The following is a 27,933-nucleotide window of genomic DNA, read 5'->3' as shown; positions in this document are numbered from 1 at the left end:
CACCCTTTGCTCTTTGAAAAGCATCAAATCTAGAGCCTGGGGAAGCCCCAGCACCCACCCTCTCCAGGCTGGCCTTTGGGGGTTACTTTCTATGTGTTCTGCTATCCCCGCAGGAGGCCCCAGGAGGATTGATTTTTGCCAAATGATGGCAGCTTAACAGATAGTCTCCTTTGTCCACGAGGTCTTAGTCACAGTCAAAATTCAATAGATGGGTTTGCTGCAGGCATATTTTCAAATGCCAGGAAAGCATCTGACAGTGTTGGATGTTTGGGGCGCTATTGTTAGGAAGATTAAACAGTGTCCCGTGTTCAATCATTTATTCAACAGCCACACAGGGACGCTAACAAGAGGAGGCAAGTGCAGCAGGAGCACTCGGTGCATTCTGTAGAGAAGAATTTGTCTTCTTCTTTTAAGCATAAAACCAAAGACAGGAATCTGAGCAACAGGCAGGTCATAGAGCCTCCCTTTGGAGACCGACTGTGGGCGTTGCCTGCAGGCGCCATGAAAGGCTTACTGAGAGTAGAAAGGAGAACGAACGCGTTACCAAAGCCATAAAACTAATTATTTTGGCACACACGTAAGACAAGTTTCCCTCTTTCCCAGGTTCCTACTGGCTGGTTTTACCAGTCATCAACCTGAAAAGGATTTCTACAGAAAATGGATCACGTGTATGATTACTGCCTCTGGCATCTCCTTGTTCTTCTGGCAACGATGCTTTGCTTTCCCACAGAGAAGAAACTATCCCCAAACTCAGTCCACGCTTCCACGGTGGTCTGGAGTCACTCATCAGTTCTATGCATGGACAGGTGACTTGAGTCTACACAATCACATCGGTACATTACACTAGCCAATGGACTGACTCCTGCTTGGGCGCAAGACCTCATCAGAATCGATTTAAAGTGGTGGGGTTATCACTAAGACGGTGAAATAAAAGACCGTTCTCTTTTAGGCTGGGGATGTTAGCAATAGGGGTATTGTGAGCTGGGCTTCTAGGAGGCATTGACTGGGATCCAAGGATGAAAATAGCATTGAAGAAGTCAGAGCAAAGACAGGCACAGAAAATGAGTTCTGATCACTTGTTTGTGCTGTTGGCACAGCTGTGCCTGAAGCTAGTCCTGTCCCTGGACTTTTCAGTTACACAAGCAAATAAATTCCCTTATTTTCCCTAAGCCAATTCGATGTGGGTTTTTATCTCTGGCAATTGAGAGTCCTAATTAAAGCAGGAATGGACAGAATAATGTGCTTTGTTAATTTTGTTTTCTTTAAAAAACCGCCTATTGAGCACCTGCTGTGGGCTTCTAAAGAATCAGAAAGCATTGTCCTCCCAAATCGCCGAAGACATCTGAGCAGCAAGGTACAGACCACTTCAACTTAGAGCAAAAAAAATGGCATTTGATCCTCATATGATATTCCAAAAGGGCTGAAATGATGCCAGAGAAAGATAATTGTGGGGGGTGGGGGAGGGTTTTCTTGAGGGTAACGTAAGCTGGGTCAGGCCTACTACGTTTTTTCATTTCTTTCCACTAGTGAGAAGGAGCTGGGCCTAAGTGTCTAAGTTCAAGACATTCTTGAGAGTTGTGGCCAATACTGTGACCATTTCAGGGGGGCCATCATGGGAAATATAAACAATCCAATTCCCCTTTCCCATCTTCTTTCCATCTGGTTGTGTTTGGGGGACTAACTAGATGCTTCTGAGGCTGGGTCAGACCAGTTGTGGCCACTGTCCTTTTCCCTGACAAAACTGCTAGGAAATGCCTGGCTCTGGAGCTACGTGTAGTATGATCGATGTCCCATAAAGAAAATCTATAAATCTTAAAGCATCTGTTGTGGACCCAGCTTGTGCATTAAAGGGACACAAATATGAGAACTGGACTTGGTATTCCCTGGAACTGAAGTCAGCCCAGACTAACATAACAAATTACACAGTCATCAAGAGCTTATTTGTGAATTCATTGACCTGCCATGGCTGGCTCAAGACGAGAGGAGATCAGAGTGTATGAACCCTAAAACTGTTCTCATCCTGAACAGCCTGTTCCTCATTAGGCCAGCAGGAGGCCAGATGGCAAGTCCATCCAAGAGAGACTTGTGGATTAGTGAGGACTTACTGAAGAAGGATATCTAGGAATTACACAGGGAGATGCAGCCCAGGAGGCTGGGGAAGGCTCTGCTTCTCATGCTTGAAAGACTTGATCATCTCGGGAAACGGCTAGGACTACCTTTGGAAGTTGGGAGGTGACTGGGGAGGCTAGAGTTCCATAACCTTCCAAATATTCACAAGGCATTGAAAGATGAGATGCTAAGCTTCTGTATACTGATCAAAAGGCAATCTTTCCCAACTTTCTTAGGCTTCCCTGTTCAGAACTTGGGACAGCGAGATGACTCGGCAGGTAAAAACATTTGCCATGTGTCTGAATTATGTTTCTACTGCTGTGGTAAAATACCAAGACCGATGGAACTTCTGAAAGACAGTGTTTGGTTTGGCTCATGGTTTCAGAGGGTTAGAGTTCACGATGGCAGGGTTTTAGGGACAGCTGAGAGCTCACACCTTGATCTACAAGCCTGAGACAGAGGGGGGAGAGAAGGAGAGGGAAAGGGGGAGGGGGAGGAGGAGGGAGGGGAGGGAGAGGGAGAGGGAGAGGGAGAGGGAGAGAGAGAGAGAGAGAGAGAGAGAGAGAGGAGAGAGAGAGAGAGAGAGAGAGAGAGAGAGAGAGAGAGAGAGAGAGAGAGAGAGAAGAGCGCGCACTGGGAATTTGAAACCTGGGTCTTTTTGGACACCTCACAGCCTGTCTCTTCATGACACAGCTCCTCCAATGAGACCACACCTCCTAATTCTTCCCAAAATACTTTGTCCACCAACCGAGCACAAAATATTCAAGAATTTGAGCCTGTGGAGGCCATTCTCCTTCAAACCATCACACTAAACAAGCCTAATGGCTGGAGTTTGCCTCCCAGAACTCATCTTAGAGAGAGAATCCACTCCTGAACACTGTCCCCTGACTGCCATGTACATATGCACGCGTGCACACTCATTCATACCCGTAACACACTAAAACCCCAAAACCAGATAGGTCGTCTTAAAAATCAGAAATTAAAGCAAAGACCGAGTCACTAGCTGCACCATTTATTGTGCTATGTGAGGGAAATAAAAGATTGCAACATGATTTTCTCAAGCCGTAGGAGGTTTCCTGAGCCATATTACACAGTCACTATATTCTTTCAGAGTCCTGACCTTTACACAATACACCATCAGAGCATACTTTGGAATGTCCTTCTTTAACCAGTCAGGGGTCCAGTATATATTCAGCCACCCTTTCTAGGTGTCCAGCCCCTTTTACAATCTCCATCAGGCTGTTTTAGAACTACATTTACCTGTAATTTACCGGGTCACCTGCTTTGGCTTTGGTTGCATACAGTCTGCTCTACGCCCAGAATCCAGAATGATCTCTTTCAAGCACAGATCAGACCCTGGCATTCCAATATTCACCATCTTCCAGTGATACCATTTCTCTCTAGGGTCAATGTTATATCCTAACCGTGGGCTTGCAGAGTCTATACCAAAGGTTCACACACGATCAGGACATGGACAGAATATACAGATTCTTAAAACACGCAACTGTATCTGTTCTTGGAGCTGTCTTTTTTTTTTTTTTTAAGATTTTCAAATGATTTCTTTTCATGGCATTATCGTGGAGAATTTGAACATACACAATCAGGAATAAAATGGCATGTTGAGCTCTGTGGGCATACAAACCCACATCTCTTAACCATAGACCCTCCTCTTCTCCTCAAGTCCACCTCGTCCCATTTATAAAGGTTGAGGATGGAAAATGTAAACATAAATTTAAAATAATAAACTAAAATTAACCTGAAAGAAATATGTAACACACACACATGAGGGAGAGAGAGAAAGAGAGAGAGAGAGACAGACAGACAGAGAGAGAGAGAGAGAGAGAGAGAGAGAGAGAGAGAGAGAATTGATGACTCCATTTTTAGCCAGATTGTACTGAGACTGCCCCTAAAGGAAAGGATGAGCAGCTGTGTTGGGGACCACTACAAGGCTCCGCCCCTACTCCACAATTTTCCTTTCTGTCTCCCACCTGGATCTTGTTTACTTTTGTTCCCACCTTTGCCCTCCAGCCTCCCTGGCTGCCTTGCAGGGCCTCAAACTGGACACCAGGAAGCCCTAGTCAGGTCTCCTTGCCTGGGGTGTTCTACTCCCAGCAGATGGGGGACTTGGTCCTTCTTCCGTGGCACTTTCTCATTGCGCCCTTCATTGACTACCCCATCCAAGCTAGTTCTCAGTTCTGTCGGCACTCCTGGGCCCTCCCTATTTCTATTTCTAATGTTTCACCGAGTCCTCAAATACAGAATTAAGGGAACTACCGGCCCTATCAGAATCTAACACTGTAAGAAAGAGAGCCAGGTAAATATTTGCCGAGTGGATGTAGGAGTGAATGACTCGTTTGAGGAACATTATGCCTATATATGAGCCAATGAGATGATGGGGACAAAGGGGAAGAAGTCAGGTAAATAATCTATTTCATAGAGCCTACACAGAAGCCACAATATTAAGAAGCCTGAAAAGATGAGAATATTAATAGGTAAGGCATTCACGGTGAACTAATAGTGGAAGCTGCAGGGTTTGAAAGAAACCCCTAAATACTGCGGTTACATCAGAGAGGACAACTGTTTCCTTTTATTAACAGTCCCTTGGGCTGCTTGTACCCTGGAATGAAGTCAGGTTGGTGGGACGGCACAGTTACAACCAAACAGTTGCAATACATAGGCCAAATACATCCGTTCCTAAATATGTATGCATATGTTAGCAAGGAAATAAAAGAATGTCAGAGCATCAGCGTGAAGCCTAAATGGGCAAAACCCCAAGCATCCTTGTTCACTAAGCCATCCCAGTCTCCTCAGGGGGAGCTGATTCTGGAGTTCATTGTACGCGTTGCTGTTCTCATCAAATCAGGAGCATTGCTGGCCGTTTTCCAAGCACAGGAGACAGTGAGACAGCTGAGAATCTCTGAAAGGCCAGAGCTACACAGTCAGGCAGAAAACCGTACTTCACGACCTTCCTCCTCCAGAGCCAGAAGGCCGCATGGAAGCATTCCCTTCCAGAAGCCTATTGAAAACGGGTTGTTTCCATCAGGGTTTGGGACATTGATCACTAGGCTCTCACATGACTAGGGAGCTTACTGTCTCTCACACCTAAGGCACAAGATGTCCTGCCTGCTGTGGCCTGGCCCAGGGCATTGTCATGAGGACACTGGGAGACAGACTTGGACTAGTAATATTCTCCACGTAGTCTTGCATACTTCTGCATCAGAAATAATTGAAACAGCAGCAATGTTCGAACAATAAGCACATTTTGCACCTCACAGCCTTAACAGTGAAAATCAGAATGTTAGTCAAGACTGGATAAAGCCTCTAGTTGTCAACTCCTGTCAACTGTCCTAGGTCTCAAGCAGAGTTCAGCTGAGGAAAGAGGGACCAAGTGGCAGCGAGGATTGCTGTGACCATGCATGTGATTCTAGAGAAAAAGACCAGGAACGGAGAAGATGGCTCAGGGCTAAAGTAAGCATCGTTTGACTGTCCAGCACGCACCCAGAAGACCAAGCCCATCAGCTATGCCTGTCGTGAGACTCACTAGGGAGGTAGTGCCAGGAAGAACACTGTGGCTTTCTGGACAACTAGTCCAACCCAGCTTATAAACTCCAGGATCAGAGACCTGGTCTCACAAAGAACTGAAGGCGTAAGTCACAAACAATCCCACACCAGTTTGGAATTATGATTAATAGAATGGTTATTTATTTATTTATTTATTTTGATTTTTCGAGACAGGGTTTCTCTGCAGCTTTAGGGCCTGTCCTGGAGCTAGCTCTTGTAGACCAGGCTGGTCTCGAACTCACAGAGATCCGCCTGCCTCTACCTCCCGAGTGCTAGGCGTGCGCCGCCACCGCCCGGCTTATGGTTATTTATTTAAAGGAGAAAAACTTACAGATCACCATCCCAGCCAACAGCCCCCTGAGCAATCAGGAAGGGAGCCTAGTCGCCTGGAGCGGAGCTGGAAGCCAGAGAGCGAGCAGAGGGAAGTGGCCGCTTTTTTAAAGAGAGACCACGCCCCAATGGGCTGATACCTCAGCGGCTATTGGCTGAAGGAGCGGAAGGAGCTCCCGCAACAAAGAACTAAGTGAAGAAAGAAGTGGTTGAGGAAGACACGAAAAAGACCCCTGAACTAAACACACAAATACATACGTGCATATGCCACATACAAGTTGAAAGGCTGCCACTGAAGCCATTTGTTCAAATGTTCTACTGTCCCCAGCTGTGTCTAAGAACAAAGAGCTGTTTCATGAACACAATTAAAAGGAATTTTTCAAAACTTAAAAAAAAAAATGAGTTTTTTTTTTTGGTACCGGTTTGCACTCCCACCAGCAATGGAGGAGTGTTTTCTTTATCCCACATCCTCTCTAGTATAAGTTGTTATCAGTGAGTTTTGATCTTGACCATTCTGACAGGTGTAAGATGAAATCTCAGAAATGTTTTGATTTGCATTTCTCTGATGGCTAAGGGTGTTGACTATTTCTTTAAGTGTCTTTCAGACAGTTTAGATTCACCTGTTGAGAGTTCTCTGTTTAGGTCTGTACCCCCTTTTTTTATTGGATTATTTATTCTTTTGATGACCAGTTTCATGAGTTCTTTGCATATTTTGGAGATCAGTCCTCTGTCTGATGTGGGGTTTGTGAAGATCCCCCATTGCTGGTGGGAGTGCAAAATGGTACAGCTGCTTTGGAAAATGGTATGGCGATTTCTCAGAAAATTAGAAAACAATCTGCCTCAAGACCCAGCAATGCCACTTTTGGGTATATACTCAAAGGATGCTCAATCATGCCACAAGGACATGGGCTCAACTATGTTCACAGCAGCACTATTTTCAATATCCAGAACGTGGAAACAACCTAAATGTCCCTCGACCGAAGAATGTATAAAGAAAATGTGGTATATTTACACAATTGAATACTACACAGTGAAAAACAATAATGACATCTTGAAATTTGAGGGCAAATGGATGAATCTAGAAAATATCATATTGAGTGAGGTCACCCAGACCCAGAAAAACAAATATGTACTCACTCATAAGTGGCTTTTAGATATAAAGCAAAGCAAAACTAGTCTACAATTTACAACCCCAGAGAACCTAGATAACAAAGGACTCTAAGAGAGACATCCATGGGTCTAATCTACATGGGAAGTAGAAAAAGACAAGATCTCCTGAGTAAATTGGGAGTGTGGGGATCATAGAAGAGGGAAGAAGGGGAGGCGGGAGGAAGGGAAGGAAGCAGAGAAAACTATATAGCTTAATAAAAATAATAAAAAAATGAGTTTTTTGATGGCTGTTTTGTAGCGTGCTGGACCATGAGGGACATACATTCACCCCTTTTCCCTAGTAGGAAGAAATATTGTATCTGATAATAAGATCTTCTAAATTCATCATCTCTATCCAGAAAGATTCCAGTGAGCACGTGCAGATGTGACATCTGTCACAGTTCAGGTCAGTGTAAGCACTCCGCAGAGTGGCCTGCACGTCCTGTATTCTGTAAATGATAACTATCGCTATGCACATCCACCCGTTCATGTGGGTGGCCTGAGGAGGTTGGCTTCTGAGGTCTTATGGGTGACTCCAGAGCCTGTTACCAAACCTAAGGGAAACTGGTTTCACCAAGAGTGCAAGAAAGAGAACGCAGACAAGGTTTGCAATTCTGCCAAACCTCGAATGTTTGCAAACATCATCATAAAATGTGTTACGATGTTTACATCACATCTCTTATTATTAAGGACTACTGTGGAAGTATGAGCGGAGCTCACTTCTTACAATATTTTCCTATAATAGCTATGGCATTCAATTACACAATAGTAACTGTGCCTAACTGTACCAAACCCCAGTCTGTTTTACGACTGCTCCTCACGCTGAGCTCAAAAACTCTACATAAACACCATCTGCATGAAACATAAAATCCTTAGCTGTTCTAAGAACACAGACATACCAAATGTAGTTGGTTCACTCCGGGGCCATTTTCACGGCTGATGTTAGAGTCCCTACCCACCACCTCTCCCAGATGATCTTCTGTGTTGTGTGTTCTCCATCTTGGACTTATCACTTGGGTACCAAGGTAGAAAGACTCACTGCGGGCACCGCACCCCAGGTGCCCAGAATGCTGGGCCCACATTTGCAGAGTTTTTGTTTTGCATGGAATGGATTTTGTTCTGCAGAGTGTTTGGGGCGTGAGGGAGGAGCCAGGGAGCAAAGCACTTAAAGCAGGCTAGGAGTGTGCATCCTCAGGGTCCCTTTGCCGAGTGCTGGCAAGGCTGTGCCTCTAAAAGTATCAGATGGAGCTTGCTCCTCGCCTTCACCACATAATTTTTTTATAAAAAAAAAAAAGGTAATATCTAAAACAAAATTCTGAAAAGTTCTTGTCTAACTAGGAACCTCATTCAAGAGGCTGATCCAGAGAAGAACTGAGCAAAGTGTTTAATTTTGCTTGTTTTTTTTTCTTTTTCTTTTTTTAATGTAAAGTGTGTTCTTTTTTTTTTAAAGATTTATTTATTATGTATACAACATCCTGCCTCGATGTATGCCCGCACACCAGAAGAGGGCACCAGATCTCAGTACAGATGGTTGTGAGCCATCACGTGGTTGCTGGGAATTGAACTCGGGACCTCTGGAAGAACAGTCAGTGCTCTTAATCTCTGAGCCATCTCTCCAGCCCTTTTTTCTTTTTCTTTTTGTTCAACAATCGGTTGTCTCTCAGTAGCATAAAGATGTAGGCACAATCTACAAATAAACAGAAACACCTTAGCAGGAAGTAAGCCAGCTGAATCCACCAAACACCATCTGTGCCCATTCTCTAAAAGGCATTGTGTTTGGATTGACCATTTGTGTCTAGCAGCTAACGGAACCCAGGTTACTATTTCTGGGCTTTTGATGATCTAGAAGCAAATACGGTCACCAAGGTTTAGCATATTTAGATCTTGTAATATTTTGTTGACAGAGTTCTGATCTCCCTACCAATCAAAATTTTTAGGAGTTAAGCTAGGTAGCTCTTTTGCTTCTTTTTTGGGGGAGGGGAGCAGGGTAGAGAGATGGTAGAGTTAAGGCAAAGCTGGTTTTACTCGCTTCCTGAGGATCCTGTACCTATGCATGGAATTAGGCTCTGCTTTGGAAAGAACTGCGCTTGAACTCATGTTTATTGGCCAGAATATTCTGAACATCATAACAAGTTGCCAGCTAGGTATGCCAGCACTTGGGCATGGTTTATAAACATGTTATTATGGACAAAATGGTGCCTTCTCTCTTCCAGGTACTGTCCCAATGTTCAAAGATGGATGTCTTCATTTGGCATCCAAAAGCGCACAAGAGGTCAGCCTGTAGGTAGGCAATTTCCTCAGATGCTGTTATTTGTCCCTGGGGGCTCCACGTGCTCAATACCAATTATAGAGGAGAGGATTAAGGATGGGGAGTGGGGGTGAGTCGTAGCACAGCAGGCCTGAGTAATTTGGACTAAGATCTTGTGTCAAATTTGCAAATTACCAATTAAGGCAGGTTTAGGACATGGCACCATTCTCGCTCATTGTGACAAACTGAGAATGAAGGCTCTCTCTGCGTGTCAGAGGGAAGACAGAAGTGACATGTAACAGGGAATGCTATCAAACAGCATCTTTTTGGGTAACAATATATCCTTGGATGCAAGGCAAACTGACTGGAAAGAAAATGTAGGGCAGAAATCTGAAAATAAACCCAAGACCCAGATCTCAAAATAACCACTACGGTGTTGAACCTAGACAAGTCACTCAAAGACCGTGTAAGTGAAGGCCCAGAAAATTTGCTCACAGAGTGATCAAGGGCTGGCGTTCCATGGTGGCATGCTTAGGATTCAAGTCTACTCAGTCTTGGCAAGTGACCAGTTGCGAGGTAGTTTTAGTGCTTTATTTTAAATCAAGGCAATAATAAGATTTGCTGACAGGAGACATATTGCCTTTGACAAGTAGCTGGGTCAAAGTCACCAGACCCAGCAAAGACACATGTTTCTCAGAGATGGAGGGGGAACTCAGGAAGGGTGGTGCCGGGTGGTCGCTGCACCATTCTCAGGAACACCTAACCCCCCAACACCCCTACTCTCCCCACATTGAGCAGATCAATTCCCTGAGCTCCTTAAATCATGCACAACAACGTATACCCACTTGACTTTCCATCTTTGACTTCCTCAAGACCCACTCTTTTTGTCTACATGTGAAGCAAGAAACCCTCTGCCCTGGCATTGGCACCTAGTGCCCTAATACCTGAACACAAGTCAAAGCCATTTGCCAGAATACAAGACAATGACGGAAAGACACTGTGGCAGTGAGAACAATCAGACTGGAAAGTATTCACACCAAAATGAAGTGCCATGTGGCACAGTGCCCCACTGAGAACATGGGTTAGGTGGCACTTGCTCTGGCTTGCTGCTTGCCTAGCCATGGGGAAAACATGGATTAATTACTCTGTTTAGTGTTGTGATGGATTTCTGTCACCCATTTTCATTCACAAGCACACATTACACACCCTACACCCTAACACACATACAAATGCCATGGGTATTTAAGTATTTAAAAGTGAATGAAATTGACATGCCACTACAGTGCGCGTCTGTTCTAGCTCTGCCTCTGCCTCTTGTGAATTGGATATGGGAACAAGCCACGGTTTCTCTCCGTGCCTCAGTTTCCTAATTTGTTATGCATTAACTCCCACCTCACCTGGCTGAGAGACCAAAGGTGTCAGCATTCATGGTAAATGCTATACAAGCGCTAGAGATGATGAGGCATTTTACAAAGGAGCATTATTCGTTTGCTAAGGGGTGCACATCCACATGCCATCTTCTCCATGTGAAGGTTCTCTTTTGAAACCAAATTGAGACCATAACCACCCCCCCAACACACACACAAACCCCTAGTGCTGCCTGATGTTTGACTTAGCAACAAAGCCGGGGTTGCTTTGCATCGTTTGTCATGTAGGAGTTCAAGTGAGAAGGACTTTTACCAGTAGGGAAAATAGCTTTCTTCCCACAGCAGACTCGGAAGATGAACTCTCTTGATGCTAACTAACATAAGGGTAAGGCCTAGTCGACTGTGGCCACCAAAAGCTTGCCTTGATCTGGCTTTTGTGGTGGAGGTGATGCACCTGGAAGAGGGTGTGGTGGGAGGGAGCATGGAGCGATGTGAATTACCAAATATTGAGGTACGCTCTCAAATGGGGATCCTGACCAATTCTTCTTTCAGGTTTTAATGCCAACTGGACCACACCCTTTTTGTACCTAAGCCTTCCTTTGTCACTCAAACACCTTCAGGGCCCGAGTCCAACACAATGCCTCAGCAGATCATCAACAAACGCTAAACCCATCTCCCTTTCCAGTACTTTCTCCTGCTCTTCTTCACAAGAACAAAGCATGTCCACGTCTGCTGCTCTGAAGTACCTGGACTTCCGGCTCCTCTTCTGTTGTTGTTAAGTGCCTGTACTTCCAACCTGAGTCTTCTCTCCCCTCCCACCTCCTCCCACCCCCAGGCTGGAGATGTCTCCTCTTTTCGGTCAAGACTTCTATCTTGGCTTCTGACAGCCCCCCAAACCCCAAGGTGCCTCCTAAGCATCACAGATTTCATGCAGCTTTCTCCAGTACCTGCCGCCCAGCACCATCTCTCCTCCTCCTCCTCCTGAAAACTTTCCTTTTCTCAGATTAAAGAGGAAATCACACACATTCGTTTTATGTCTCCTGTTGGCACACCTAATCAGTCGGTGCGATGGGACCTTCTCTGCCCCAAGGAGGGAAAAGGAAAACTCCACTGAAGGACGACGGCATGTTAGGATTTTTTAGGTCTTTATTAGGGGAAATTTCAAACATGTACCAAGTAAACAGAAGGTGCTCTTTATCTCTGCCTTTCCTCTGGGACCCATCACAGGGCTCTGTGTGCTGCGGAAGTAAATTTAAGTAATTAGGGCCCAAGGCAAATGGAGCTGTCTGCCTGCATATCTGATTCCACATCTCCCAGGTGGCTTAGGGTTTCCTCAGGAACACCCACAACCACACACCTGTAGGCTCGTAGTCTACACAGATGAAACCCACCCACCAGCTTTAGCATTCAGGGAACACACGTGTCCTTGAGCTTAGTTTGAAGGCTACAGAGCAAAACTAATGGGGTTAAGGGTATTTTCTGAGAAAAAAAAAATCCAAGTCTGGTTGAGTAGTACCCGTGCAGCATTCCAGGGAGAACCCACTCTTCTGAGAACTTCTGCTGCATCAAGTATAGGTTTCTTCACTACGTATTACTGCTGACAAAAATCACTTTTCAACTGTCTTAAACCACACCCTGTCCCCGCGCCAACCTCAGCCTCAGAGTCTTAAGTCTGTTACTTTAGAATAGTCTTTTAAACTTGTGCCGACTCACCCATTAGTTTCCATTCTCTCTTCCCTCTCATGTTTGTGTGCACGCATGCGCATGTGTGTTTGTGCATGTGTGTGTATGTGCATGTATATGTGTGTGTGTATGTTAAGGAGCAATAAGGTCCTTAAAGTGAACCAGAATTCTAGAGTGATGAATTACATGTCCATGCTGTGTCACATGCAATTAACTCAAATTGACTGTACAGTACATTATTCTGTTAGTGCATGGAAGATCAATAAATACGGGGGGACCACTCCACCCCAGCTCGCCACTTTCCCATCTGAGTCTAGTAGGTCTGAGACGGATCACGCTACCGTGATGTGTATACCCCAGCTAAGGCAGGCAGGTGGTGCATAGACACCATTCAAACTTGGCCTATTCAGTCCCAACTCCTCTAATGCTCCATTCATGCATAGCAAAACACCATCTGGTCCTATTTTGCCTCCAGCAATCACAGCTGACCAAAAACGATAATAACAGCTGTTGCAAAACAAAAGCCAAACAAAGGGGGTGGGTGAGGGGGGAGGAAAGGTTAGATTGAAGTCCAGCGCTGAAAACGCTCTGTGAAGTGAGAACGGGGAAGAGGCCATTCAGATGGCTGGAGCCCGCTGAGTGGACAGCGGAGGACTCCTACTTAAACTTGAGATATTAATCCATCTGTCTCGAAAGCCTTCAGACCGCCGTCAGGTGGTAATATATTGCAGAAATTATGCTGCACGAAGGCATTTAAAGTTTCTGTTCTTTGAGTCAGGAACTAATGACCCCGTGTCAGCTGAAAATGAAAAAGTCCTTATGCGCTTTCAACAGACGGCCGTACAGGTGAACACAGGAAGGGAACGCAGTTAGCTCAAGTGATCAAATAATGTCCCCACAACAAGGGAGAGATGAGGTGTGTGTGACGGAGATGGGGCTTGGGGAGGGGAGATTCTCAACGTCCCTGGAGCACGTAAGGAGTCTCCCCAATAGGGCACCACGCTTCTTGTACTGATTTTTACCACCCAGATAGATTCATTTCTGACCTACTAAAGGGAGAGTACCAAAACCTTGTTTAGTTGCGGGGCCAGAAACCAGTCACTCGTGGAAACTGAAGTACAAGAGCAGTCATACTGTGAATCCTGATTAAAACAAGTCGGTAACAAGAGTGGGGGACTCGTTACACAATTCCAGTCTTTTGAAAATTTCATGTTTTAAATACACAGTTTTGCCTGGTGATTAATTTTCTAACTGTAGTTAATTAAACTATCTTTTTCTTCCCCTGGAACAGACCATCAGTAGCTTTCTATAATTTGATGAAATGTGATAAAAATCTAAGACTTATAGAAAAAAACTCCTGCAGTAGCTGCGGGGACACCTGCCTCTAACGGAAACAGTTGCAAACAGACTTCGCGTGCAATTATGCCTCAACACTGGTGACATTTTTTCCCCAGCAATACTTCATGGGTTTTCAAAATGACAATTATAGAACTAAGATACAATTACTGTCACATGTAGTTTAGCAATTAATTTTGAAGGCATTTGTCTGAAGGTCCCACAACAGAATATCAAATGGTTCTTATTGCTCTGTAATGTTGATTTCCATTCAGAGAGGCTCTGAGCACTGGCGTTGGCCCTGATGGGTCTGCGGCAGGCAGCTCACTGCTTTGTGGAGCACAATTGGGCCCTTGTAGATGCGGTCAGGCATCTTCCTAGGACTGTTTGAACACCGATACCTGTCAACTAATACATCTTATGAAAAGCTTCAATTTAGACATAAATTTTTCTACAGCAAGAAGCCTATAAATTTATAATCAGAATCTCTCGCTGTTCAATATTTGTACATAATACAGAGTATGAGAGGATTATGAAATATTGAAAGGGAAATTCATTATTCATAACCCACAACATACAGTAAATAATCTTTGAAGTACAACAACTTGGAGGGATCCATATTCTATTATGTTTGAACGTCTTGCACACAGTAGCAATGGAGGCTGCCCACACACTCCCTTTCCAGGTTAGGATTCCAGTCAGGGCTGACACTTGCTGTTTTTAATTTTCATTTTATCATAAGCAGTTTAAGACTGTTGCCAGTGGTAATTTGCAATTTTTATCAAGACCTCTTCATTAGAGCTTCAGACAGGACAGATGCTGTAATTAATCATGCAAGACAACTGGGGATCCTGGTCACACAGCTCTCAGAGAGAAGCCACCACGGAGCGGAGGCAAAGGGGGGAAATGGGCACCGAAATCCTTATTTTGCCCTCAAAACAAGGAGCAACCATTCATTTGAGTAGAAATAGCAGTACAGTGGCAGCCAGTGCCAGCCCTGAACAGAAGACAACTGCTTTTCTCCCTTACATAAATGTATTTGTATCTTACCTGTATTTTATGTGGAAATAATCTGTATCACATTTACATATCAACAAAAATATAATTAAAAAAAAAAAAACGAAACGAAACAAAACAAAACAGTTCCCGTCTTTTTTTGAGGGCCCTGGTGTTTGGCTATAAAATCCGAATTCTTGGTCATGAATATTGTGTTTCCAGATGAAAATGTAGGATGGTACTCCGCTCAAGCGGGACTGGTTGGTGCCATGTTCCCCATCTTAATGTATTCAAGGGACCAAAAGTAAAATTTGACATTCCATTTTATTTGAAAAGTGAACAGCGTCCTTGTCGTTGCATCAAAATACAGTCCACAGATTTTACTGAAATGTGTTTATTCTATAGCAAGATAAAAGCATTTTGTTTTAGTTAAGCAAAATACAAACAACTTAATTGCTGCTATCATAACTCATAAAAAAGTATAAAACAGCATAAAAACACAATAAGCAATGTAGCGGTGAATGGTGTATGTCACCAGTGTTTACGTTAAAGCCCGGTTTAGGAAAAACTTTACAACACATGGTATGAAAACTTACAACTCGGAAAGAAAATATTTACACTGATTATTTCAGATGTAGTGTGCCTTTTAAATATTCAATATTCTACTGGTATTACATCATAATAAAAACTCTTGCTTTTTCTTTTTAAATCTTAACTTTTGTAATAACTGTTTCATTTAAGTGCATTTCCCTTTTAAAAATACAGTGTTTTTATTTTTTTGAAACTTGTCACTCAAAACACGTAATATAGTATTCACATTTCTTCTAATTGGAATGAACGTAACGGGCTAACGGTGGCCATAGATATGGTTCACAACATCTACTGTGGCTTGAGTCAGAGAAGTCATGGATACAAATGAGAAGTAAGTAAATAAGTCAATAATTGAATCTAATCGCTTGCATTTTTTTTTTCCTGGAGAGATTTAGAAAAAAAAATAAGAGCTTTGGCAAAAGTCTGTGATTTACAATAATTTTTTTCATGACAAAAAAATGCCATCAACTATTCACATCATACAAATGTTTGTATGAAACAGGATCTTCATATTTCAGGTAGTTACAACTGTGCTTTGTACTTAGTATTTATTTTAGGGCTTCAGAAGTTCAAACAGCCTGAAAGCGTGGCTCACTCCCTTCTGGAGAAATAAGGCCATTGTTTCTCTCTATGACTCGGAAAGGCCAGTTTACAGTCATCAGGATGTCCGAGATTCATTAAACGGTTTGATTCACATATTGTAGGTATAGCCTGAATAAATAAAAAAAGGCAGCACATGACAGAGCGCAGCTTTCTTGTTTAAAAACAAAGTGATGTATACTCAGCTAAAAGATGCTTCCCGGCTACACTGCAGTTCTTATTGCCTATCTAATAGACACTCGAGAGGACCGTTTGATCTGTTACACATTGCTGCATAACGAGAGTCAACTTACAAGTTCCAGTCCGCACACCTTCCCTCCTCTGCCTCTCTCCTCGGTGCACTCAAATCCGTGTGTGGCGCGCCTTAGAAAATACTGACCTGCGGTAATACTTGAGTCTGTGTCTGCGACTGGATTTGAGGCTGGTGCTGCTGAGAGGCTGGCTGGGGGCTGCCGATGGCAGGGATGGGGGATGTGATCTGGGAGGTGACCGGGGAGTGCTGCCGGGGAGAAGGCTGAGACTGGTGCTGCATGTGCTGCAGTTGCTGCAGCTGAAGATGCTGCTGCAGCTGCTGCTGCAGCTGTTGTTGGTTGATCTGCTGCTGGAGATGCTGCTGCTGCTGCTGCTGCTGCTGTAGGTGCTGCTGCATGTGGTGCTGGAAATGCTGCTGTTGCATCTGCTGCTGAATCTGCTGATGCATTTGGTGTTGCTGCAACTGCTGCTGTTGCATCTGCTGCATCTGCTGTTGCTGCTGCTGCTGTTGCTGCTGTTGCTGCAGCTGTAGCTGATGCTGCTGGGTTTGCACTGAAGGACTCACCTGGGTGGAGGCTGCTGAGCCAACCATGGTCGTCCCCATGGAACTTATCAGTGGAGCCCCAATGTTCGAGGGCATGTTGGCTGCGATGGTGACTGATGTGACCATCTGGCTCATGGGCAGTCTCATGGTTAAGGGTTTGGGAGCAATGGACCTAGGGAGCGACTGTGGGAGAGTCTGAGGTGAGGCTGGGACTGTCCCATGTTGAGACAGCGGTGTGTTCAGAAGGAGGGACGACGTCAGGTTGGTCGATGCCAGAGTCTGCTGGACAGAACGGATGGTCTGGGCCTCTGCTGATTCAGCAGCAGCCTGCAGAGAGAGGGATAAAGTCCCAGCATGTTAAAATCTACAAATATATACTACAAACTGACTCAGAGTGAAACTATTCCAGTTCCATGTTGGTGCCCTAAGGGATGGCACACCCTTGCTCTCTCTCTATATATACCTAGAGCTATCACAGAAAGACAGTGATCTGTGGTCCTGCCTCACAGCCCACTGTCGGCATCCAACCACAGGTGTGCTACTCTTCAATCAGACAGAAGACGGGACTCCATCTGCAGGACCAGCCAGCTACCTGGCTTTCTCTGATATCACTTATCTTTGTATGTTACTGGGGTTTGTGATTGTTTGTTACACAGCATTAACTGGGGTCAAAGATAACTGACGCACATTCTAGAAGCAACAATTCTCCATCATTCTAACCATTACAACAACACACGTGGAAAGACAATGGATAACAGCTCGAGCAGTGGACATCTCCAGATACTGGAGCATGTTTACCTGCTCATGTATCTCTCAGTTCCCCTTCGACAACACAGCATCACGTGGTACTGAACATGTGTGGAAGTTATGACAGGAGAACTAACTCGTGCACTCTGCACTCAGAACGGTATCGACTAACAACAAACACCACGAGAGACAAAATTGCTAGAAAATGTCAAGACCCCACTTGCATAACTATTTTTTGGAGTAGCCACTCAAACACAAGAAAGCATAGCTACAGTCTTCAAAGACCCCCAAACAGAAGCCTCTTGTGATGTTAGAAGTGTTTCGGGTTCAACGACTATTTCCAAAGGCTTCCAGAATTTACCAATGAAGTCAGAACAGATGAAGAGAGAGCATGAAAACTTCATATACTGCAATAATACAGTAAACAATGCATCCCAAATACACACTTCTGCAAAAATCAATTCTCTTACACATGCAGAAGTGGCTGTTTCACCCTAAAAACTGCTTCACCCTTTGTTTTTCATGAAATCGGTTAGTTTTCTTCTTTACTTGCTTGACTTGACTTGTTTTTGGTGGTGCTGATGGAACCAGCTTGGCAGGTACACTACCGCTGAGCTATTTCCCCATCCTTTGGGTTTTTTCTTTGAAATGGGGGAGGACTATAGTAGAGGACACTGTGGTACAATCACGTATGTGATTTTAAATATTCACTTGTGCATTTTTGTGACTCAGATTTGTCAAATTCTGCTCCTGGAAGGAATGTGGGAAAGGCCTCATAGAGAGACACCCAGTGTAGCTGATGGCTCTGGTTTGACAGAACACTGTAAAGCAACACCCTTCGGTGGGCAGCGTTCTCTGGTATAAAGACCCAGTGTGACTGAATGCTACTGGAGGGCCTTATTCAAGGCTTAGGGAAGACAATGCTATCGATACACAAAATTAGCTTTAGGATTTGTCAGAAGACTCACTGAACAGAATACACATGGTTTCGTAACGTAACGCACGTGTGCTCCGGTGTTTAAAAACCACCAGGCTAGTTTTCTAGGAGGAAACTGTATGACAACTGTTGACACTGGACAATGGCATCAGGGAGCCTTAAGGTGACACTTCAGTGGTAAATGAAGCAGGGCTGGTGACTGTGGAGGTGCCTGACCGATTTACTTCCTGAAAATCTAACTGTACACTTCTAGTAACTTCTGTGAAGATTTAAATTCAGTAGACATCAGATTTCTAGACTGGGGTGCGGGTCCTGGGCTCTGCACACAAAGGCACACATTATAGAGGAATATTCAAACCCATTGCCAGTCTCTTTCATTGCAGCCCTTATATTCGAAGACCAAGATCTCATGCCTCCAAATTCTCATGAATCAGCGCCTCTTACTTGCTACCAGGATTTGGTTTGCATCCATCCCCATCATGAAGGCAAGTCTGGTAGTCTTCAACTCATCACTTCCCACAGTCAATTCTTCCAAAGAGTACCCCTCTGTATCACTGGATGCTGCCTCCCGGGAGACCACTGTGTCATTGACTACTTCACTCTTGGGGTCCAGGCTGAAATTCTTCTGAACTCGGACCTCAGCTATTACTTAACTCTTTTCCATCTGTCTAACTGTAAATTCTAGGTCCCTGTGAACATCATTTACCAAATTTAAGAAAGTAAACTGAGCTTTAAATTTATCCTTTTGAAATTCTTTTGGTGAAGGGTCATTAAAGTACATTTGGAAACAGTTGGGAATCCTGACTCTGGATCCAATATTTTAAGCTATCCCTTCTAAGTCGGTCACAGATCCTAGCTGCATTTGCTATTTCCCTTTCAGATAGTGATTCTCGGTTTAAACTCATACATGGTCACTTGCTGACACTCCCACTCACAAGGGTCACCTATCCTCGCCTCTGGGCAAACCAACGGCAGACTCGCCCACTTGAGAAGCACACACTACTGTTTTACCCACCTTACCTTTATGTGCTTGCATACACCACAATACCCATAGCCCATAGAGCCTACTCTCCATCCACTGCACACCTGAGTTCACTCAGTGAATCTCAGGGAAGAGGTTTCGCTATTGCCCTGATAAACGATTTCTCTCTAATGAAGTGGGAAGTGTCCCGAGAGCCGTCAACAAAGGCGGAGGCCCTCTGTTGATCTGATTCAGCAGAGCTGCCAGTGGTGGATCATCATACAAAGAAGAAACAACTCGGGTGAACAAGAGAAGAAAGGGAGGCAGCCCTTTCAACATGGCTTTGAGGCCTTATGGACTTGAGAGAACAATAAGGATGAAATGGAACTGGCTTCTTAGAAGAGAGGAGTCCAGTGCAAAAGCCCGCTAGTCTAAACAGTTTACCCCAGAACCCTTCTCAATTCTAGAAAGGCAAAACACCTCAGTAACTAATTGGTAAAATAATATAGAAGCTTAGGTCTGGTGGTGAGATTCCAGCATTAGAGTGCTTGCTTGGTGTGTGTGAGGTTCTAGGTTCAATCACTAGGACTGCCATATAGATGAGTAGATTGTGTGTGTGTGTGTGTGTGTGTGTGTGTGTGTGTGTGTGTCTGTAGGTTTGTATGTATGTATGCGGGGGGTGGATGGACAGACAGATGATGATGATAGGTAGACTGATAATGATGATAGGAAGATTGATAGACATAATAATGATGACGGATCAATAATAATGATGGTATAGATAGACAGACAGACAGCTAGAAAGACAGACAGAGAGAGTACACATTCCTTTTGGATCAAGAGAATAATGACCTAGAACAGAGTTGCTCTGGAATATTAGTGCCTTTTAAAATACATCACTGTATATTCTATGCATAATGCATATACTTTGTGTCTTAGTACTTGGAACATAATTTTATTTTAAATAATTATGAGACTTATTTATTTATACGATGTGAAACAAATGGCCAAAAACGCACCAGTGCTGATTACGATAATGTAACCACCAGAGAACTTATGGTAGGTTCAGAAATGCCTGACAAGCACACCTCCAGATACAAACCGAGGACCTTAACCCAGGTCCAACTCCTGACACAGGGGAAGCACAAGGGGCTGTTTAAAATGTATGGCTACAAACACAAACAGAAACAGCAGTAAATCGGTCAGCAGTAATTCAGCCTCAGCAGCTTACAGGAGCTCCTGTTGTTCACACCATCAGGTGAGTAGTGTCTTATGGAAAACTCTTAGGGAGCCACACCGAAGTTTCCAGCACACAAGGATGGCTCCCACACTGCAGCAGGCTTACCTTAGAAACCAGGCTGGCCCGGTAGGCAGCCAGGGCCTTCAAGTATTCTTTCTTGGCAGCTTCTGTTTTTCTTTTATATACCTATTAAAATAAGACCACAATTAGCACCACCCTCAGGCTATAAATTCTTAGCTATAAACCTGCTGCACAAATTAGGTCACATAAACAGACCTCACCTAAAAACCTGGTCTTTGGTTTTTCAAATGTTTCACTCATACACACACACACACACACACACAAGTAACAAGCCCTGTCACCTACACCCAAGCCCAAGTTTAGCGTTTACAGTTGAAAGGGAGAACGATCTCAAGTTGCTACTGAAAGCTTCACGCTAGGCTATGAACAAGCACCAATAAATGCCTCAAATTCTAGTAAAACTAGGTTTCTCCTCGCAGGTCCTCCTAAACTGCATCATATCACAGCTTTATTGACAAACTCTAGGGGCTGATAAGATGGCTCAGCCAGTAGAGGCGTCTCCTGCTCACCCTGACAGAGCCCCAGTCTTTGGAACCCATACATGGGAAGGAGAGACGTGACTCCTGAAAGCTGGCCCCGACGTCCACACACAGGCTGTGGCCCCCGGCAGAAACTAAACATACATACACATACATAATACATACACACACATACATAATACATACACACATACATAATACATACACACACAAAGTTTTTCATTAGACAAAAGAGAAAAGATGGAGGCATCTCAATCCTTGGCTTCCTTGGGAAAAACAAAGAGAAGTAGTCATAAATAATAAAGGGAGACTAGAGGACTGAGATAAGGGAGTTACTCAGTACTGGTACGTTACACGAGATCTGGGCTTCATTTTTCTTAAATAGTCTGATGGCTGGCTTTTAGAACCAAGTAAAACCATTTCTCCAGAATATGGTAAATTCACGGTGCAGTCTCCTAGTTCCTTAGAATTGTATTTTGGGGACAGAATGTACTGTGTATGGCAAACAAACAGGCACATTCAGTAGTCACACCACCGCCACGAACAAGCTAACAAGGAGTTCATGGTGTGCGTTTCTCCACTCCTCCCTTCTGAAGCAATCGTTCTGTTTTAACACTGATAGAAGTCTATTCTTCCATAGATACATAAAAGTCCTGTTAAAGGTAATTGGAGTTTTATGCAAGCAGGGGAGGACCAACTCCAAAGGCCCCCGTTCTTCCCTTCATTTGTGTTGAGGAGCTGAAGAGGGGAGCAGGCCCCTGAGGAAGTTATCTCCCACCAGCATGGCTAATCTTTGAATACCTCTCGCACTACCTAGTTTAAAAATGAACTTGGAATGAAATTTCAAATGCCCAGTGACAATAATGAGACATGCAGAGGCAGCTTCAAAGTTTAGAAACACACCAGGATAGCATGAGGGTTCAGAACGATGATCAATGGGAAAGCAAGCAGGATGGATCTAATCCCTTTGTAGGGCCCTTTCTGAACAAAGGGGAAAATTCCACATTATTTAAAATGAAAAGATTATCATCAAAAGTTTAGGCTTGCAGGCTACTGCCCGGATTTCTCCCAAGTCTTCTGTGAGCAAATTTTGAACATGTACCCATAAGTCAACTAGAAATCAATATAAGTAGAGCTGTTTGGATTTATTTGCATGTGTTTTAGTTCATAGCTTAGATAAACGGGCTTTCTTAAGAAGCAATTATATCAGATGCAAGAAATAATCTGGTAGCTTTTTAAATATTTGCCCATGATGGATGCTTGTCTTACCTGCTTTTGCTCCTCTCCAAGGCTGTCCCACATAGATGCTACAATTTTTGAGACCTCTCCAAAGGTTGCATTGGGGTTTTGACCTTTAATTGCAGCCTGTGTGTCTCTGAAAAACAGGGCATATGCTGACACTGGCTTCTGGGGCTCATTGGGATCTTTCTTTTTCTTTTTCTTTGGAGTCTTGGGCTTCTTGCCAGCATCTGGGGCCGTTCTTTTCTCTCCAACGGCCTGCAAAGCAGGAAGAGAATTCAACTGCCTGGAATGAACTTGCAGAGAATGCAGCAAGACTTACTCCAAGCCACAGTTGCTCTTTGAAGGTTTTGTTAAGGACCATCAACAGATGAATCACCACCAAAAGCGGGGGAGGGGCGAACTTGCTCAGAGTTAACTGGACAGCAGAGATTAGCATTTAGAACACTGATTAATGAGACCCGGAAGTAGCTTCAGTATATTTGCAACATATGCTTTCCATGGTAATTATGAGTAATGAAAGCCAGAACACTCTGCACCAGGCTAGGCTATCTATATACAATGCTGCACACGCACGCATGAGCACAACAGTTCAGTCAGAACGGTTAGAAGGAAAACCTAATAACGTCTTGGACGTGGATCATATTCCGATATTTTAAACAAGGTCCCCTGCCACAGTTACGTGCCATCTGTATGACTGGTCAGAATTGATTTTTGGATGGCTGATGTTTTTTTTTTTCCTTTTTACAAGAAGGTTGCTGTGCTAATGAGCCTCTGGAAGTGCAAATAGAAATTAGCTGTAATCACTACACTTGCACAATAAAAGGAAAGGTCACCTTTATTTTCTAAAACAGTAACTTTCTAAAGGACAAGATAACGAGAAATATTAAAATGTCACTTTAACTAGCACTACCAAAGAAATGAATATGCTTCGTAACATTAACAGCGTGTAAAAGAACACCAGCTGATATGTAAGCACACCAAGACTAACAGGAGAGCCACAAGAAAGCTATTCATTATACAAGGTAAGCAACCCTGAACCCAACAGCACTACAGAGACGTGACCACAATATGGACTATCAAATTAGAACCCTACATGCGATGCGGGTAGACGTACAAATGTATACACAGCCACACTTCGTGCTCTTCTGCGGCTATCACCCGCTGTTTATTTACTTGCTTATTTTTATTTAACACGTATGGGTGTTTTACCTGCATGTAGGTTTACCCACCACACACACGCACTGCTCATGGGAGCCAGAAGAGGCCACTGGGTCCCTGGAACAGGAGTTTACAGAAGGTTGTGAGCAGTCATGTGGGTGCTGGGAACCGAAACCAGGTCCTCTGCAAGAGCAAGTGCTCTTGACCACCGAGCTTTCCCTGCAGGTCCTATTGCCAGCTTCTTATTGGCCACACCATAGCCACTGGTGAAGGAAGGTCAATGACCCCCCCAACCTCAGCTATCTCAGGCCTAGAGTACAGGGCGAGCACAGTAAAGACACTTGTCTGTGGTTAGTTTCATCAAGAATCCTCACGAGTTTGGCAAAAATCTGTTTAAAAGCCAAGCGTGGGCCTGATGAACAATAATTGATCCAAGTTATAAAAGATTAGGTTTTAACGATCTCGAATATTAATTCAGATATTACAAGAGTTTTAAAACTTTCTAAATGGGGTCATTTGGAATTTAATTCAGTTACTAAAAGTTCTCAGGGAGGAACAGAATAAACAGTAACTTTTCTTGGAGAATGCTGAATATTTAAACCTCTGAGAACCACTGGCTGCCTTCCAGACTGTACTGTTTTTGAGTGACAGCCACATCTATAAAGCAATACAAACGGACTCGCTTCCCTTCCCACTAAAAGACCAGTCTCCATAACTTACACAGTTAGTTTGATAATTCTGTAGACTCCATAATCTTTTTTCTAAATTTTCAGAACAAGCGAGACTTGCTTAATTCTACCCAATGACCTAAAGCTTCCTGGGGAAGCAGACATCTTTCAGTTGGACACTTTATGGAAGCCGGATTTTCTTTCAACACACCAAGGATAAAGCAATGCAGCTTCAAATGGAGTCAAGTTCATTTCCTTCCCAGAGCAAAGTCTGGCAGTGTTGGCGCTAACAGTACGCGGATTTCCCATGCAGCTCTTCTGTGAGGAGAGCTGGATCATGTCCTCTGTAGAGCCATATTCAAAAGTTGGCAGGTTCTGAGGCCTCTCTTGGCAAAGTACAATTACAATTTGTCCTAACCATCATTACTTTCTAAGACTAAACTAGAAATGAAGACTCCCACAGTCTAAACAACGCATCAGGATATAGCCTCAAAAACCCCAAATAAGACAAAACCAACCCTCTTATATAGCTGACTTCAAAAGGCTGAGAAGGCTAGAAAAATACCTTCACCAAAGAGTTATATGGTGATTACTTGAATCCTCCTTTCTCAGCTAATTGAATTAAAATGTAACAAATTGGATTCTTAGTCTTCACATAAACCCAGACCCTCACTTAAAATGGAGTAAGGCAGGGAGCGGTCTTCTGGACAATTTCTGTTAGACACAGGACCTGAGTGCTTGAAAGTGGAGGGAAGGATTCCAGTTGGCCATGAGAAGACAGACTTACCTGGCTAAGCAGGCACAGCCTGTGCCTCTTTCCCCACCACAGTCAAGCCTCCATGAAGAAGGATATCACTAACTGCCACCAGTCAGCTTTGTGCCCGGCTGGGCGCTGATAGGACACGGTACAACCAAACCCTCCACTTTAATTCCCCGTGCCTTCTGCAATATCATTCTGGCTTCCCTCCACTTCTCCTCATCTCTCAGTCTTCTCTAGCTCCTCTCCTTCCCTTTGTTAGTTAAGATAACGATGCTCAGAGTTCTGGCCGTGGCTTACTCCTTACATTGTCTGACACGTGGTCCCCGACTCCAAAGTTCCATCTTCGAAAGGACTGGGGTCCAGTCTCAAATGTAAGCACCTCGAACTCCACCCACTGCAGGCCAAACCCATCTACGCTGTCTCTCAGACCAAAATCTACTTTATCGTTTCCACTGTAGTACCACACCCTCATCAGCATCCCTCATTAACCTGGTATGCCATGCCCATTCTTTCCTCGGATGAAAACAAACAAGCAAGCATAATGGTCTCTTCTAACTCATCTCCTTTTTCTCTTGACCCTCCTTGTGGACTGTGTTCCACAGAAGGCTAAAGTGCTTCTTCTAAAGCATCAGTCTGATTACGTCATCCCTGTGTACAAATGATCAGTCTTCAAATACTACGCCACCACATGCCCACACCATTTCTTCTCTTTCTGTCCTTTCCTGTATCAAACTTCATGGCAATCATAAATGGACACACAGACTGTTGGCCCCTCTCCTCTGGCTCACAAACTTTTATGCATCCTCCCAGACCTAATTCAAATACAATTTCCTTAATAAAGTCTCCCTTAATTCACTATCCCAAACAGAAGTGATTAAAATCTCTGCACACTTGGTGGCATCAATTATGCCACTAATCACACCGAGAGCTAGTCTTAACATTAATATTCGGAACCAGAAGATGAGTCCTTTGGGCAACATTGCTTTCTTTTTTCTTTCAGTGGTGTGGGAATTGAGCTCAGAGCCTTGCATACCCATCACCCCCACTTCTTAAAAATGTTTACACCACTAAAACCAAGAAAACCGACACACACAAAGCAAGTCTAGAACACACCATTAGTAAAAGCATAATGGATAAGCACACATAATGTGTACTACCACAGTACTCATTTTCATTGATGTTACCCGTTTGGGTATCCAGAGAAGTCACACCTACAATCTGTGTGTACTCAAAGGTGCATTCTCCGTGGCAAAAGCAAATACACAGAATAAGTCAAACCCACCAAGCGGCTCTCCCTGAGATACGGCACTACTGAAATGGAGCCTGCCAACAAAGGGATGAAACTTGCTCATATCAGCAACAGAACCTGAACACTTTTGAATTCCAGAAGTGTCTAGAGTATCTGGAAACTGAGTAGAGGCCCTCATTTGCAGAGCAGGACAGTGAAGCCTAAAAAGATTTAAGGGATTTTTGTCTTGCAGTTCTTGGAGACCCGGTCTTCCCAACTTCTGTTCCAGGACCCTGTCCCCAAAAATTGTGTGAAGAAAAACAACATCAACAAACCCCCAAACTTGAACCACTATCAATTGAAAGGTTTCTCCAAACGCATGAAGAAAAAGGTGGTACCGTGAATGTGATCCATAATATGAGCAGGTACTGGCTCAACTGTTGCTAGGCTCCATATTAGGCCACCTCTGACTTACTCTGTTTGCTTCATCAGCATCCTCTTCGTTGATGGAGCTGGAAGGGGAAGGAGTGGCCGATTTGCTTGCTGGAGGTGAAGGAGATGTGTGGGGCACACTGGCCCCTCCCAAATTCAAGCCCAGCTGCGCACTGAGCTGAGACTGGTTGATGGTGGTCAGCTGGGCAGGAGGCATGATCCCGGAGCGAGCAGCATCAGTCATATGGACAATGGACCTCATGATCATGGAGGGATCCTGGCGGTACTGTGAAACTTGTGTGTGGCTCTGATCCTATAAAGAGAAGAGCAAAGGGGACAGGAGTTTAGTTTTCCCAAACAGCAATGACCCTGCAAGGCTAGTGACTATGTAGGTGGGTCAGAGCCACTGCAGCTTTGACAAGACGTTCAGATACACGCCACGAAGATGAAAAGTCAGAAGCACAAAATGCAAAGATGCAACCCAGCTGTCTTGCTGTAAGCCGGTCCTTGGATGATCTTCCTTAAAACACAGTTTTCCAAAGGAGACCAACCTTCTAGGGGTTCAGCAATGAGTCTGCGTCCTTCTCACACCCAGCACTGGTCCCATGACCCTCTAGCCCACTGTGTGTGAGGAGGACCCATCCTCTGAGGTACCCTTGTGGAAATGTAAATTCCCAGCAGAGAGCGACCAGAGAGACATGGAGCTGTGGTTTCACAGAACAGACTCTGTTGGCGTAGAGAATCTTTTCTGTGTAGTGAACGCCAACCGGGGTCTGAATTACATGGCCAAGGGCATCTGGAAGTCATTCAGTGTCTTGGCTCCCACACCAGGGCTTTCATTTAAACCTACTTTGTTTTTGTTTACTTTGGATAACCAACCACGATTTAATGTCCTAATACTTATAAAAATATTCTGGACTAGCAGGTGGGGACATCTCCGTCAACATTAGTTTTCTGTGAAAATTATTTCCCTGACTTTAGAAGTAGCCTTCCTTGTTTGGGGAGTTACGTAAAACCATTAAGGCTATTGCTGCCTTGTTCTATTTCCTTCCTTTTTAATACCAAAGAAGGTGAAATAAAGACATACCTTTCTGGCCACTTCTTTCAGACTTGTCATTTGCAGTGAGCCTTTGATTTTACTAAAACCTAATTCTCTTGACTCCCAGGGACCTAGAATCTTACTTTATAGACAAGGTTAAGGTTTCCTTCCTGTTCCTCTTTGGAGTCTTTCTGGT

General features: G+C 44.1%; 1 protein-coding gene across 1 annotated transcript in view; it reads right to left on the bottom strand.

Moving 5' to 3' along the window:
* Positions 1–15,137: 15,137 nt before the first annotated feature.
* Positions 15,138–27,933, bottom strand: part of Tox3 (TOX high mobility group box family member 3) — a 102,082-nt gene continuing 89,286 nt past the window's right edge. Inside the window, exons 4-7 of the mRNA XM_038312939.1 lie at positions 26,742–27,011; positions 22,480–22,707; positions 20,756–20,836; positions 15,138–17,092 (exon numbers count right to left, since the gene is read on the bottom strand). Of these exons, the coding sequence (XP_038168867.1) occupies positions 16,334–17,092; positions 20,756–20,836; positions 22,480–22,707; positions 26,742–27,011 (1,338 nt within the window). The 3' untranslated portion in view covers positions 15,138–16,333. The remainder of the gene's footprint in view (positions 17,093–20,755; positions 20,837–22,479; positions 22,708–26,741; positions 27,012–27,933) is intronic.

Source organism: Arvicola amphibius, chromosome 15, assembly GCF_903992535.2.
Source record: "Arvicola amphibius chromosome 15, mArvAmp1.2, whole genome shotgun sequence".
Taxonomy (NCBI): Eukaryota; Metazoa; Chordata; class Mammalia; order Rodentia; family Cricetidae; genus Arvicola; species Arvicola amphibius.
This window is presented reverse-complemented; position numbering and strand designations above follow the sequence as displayed.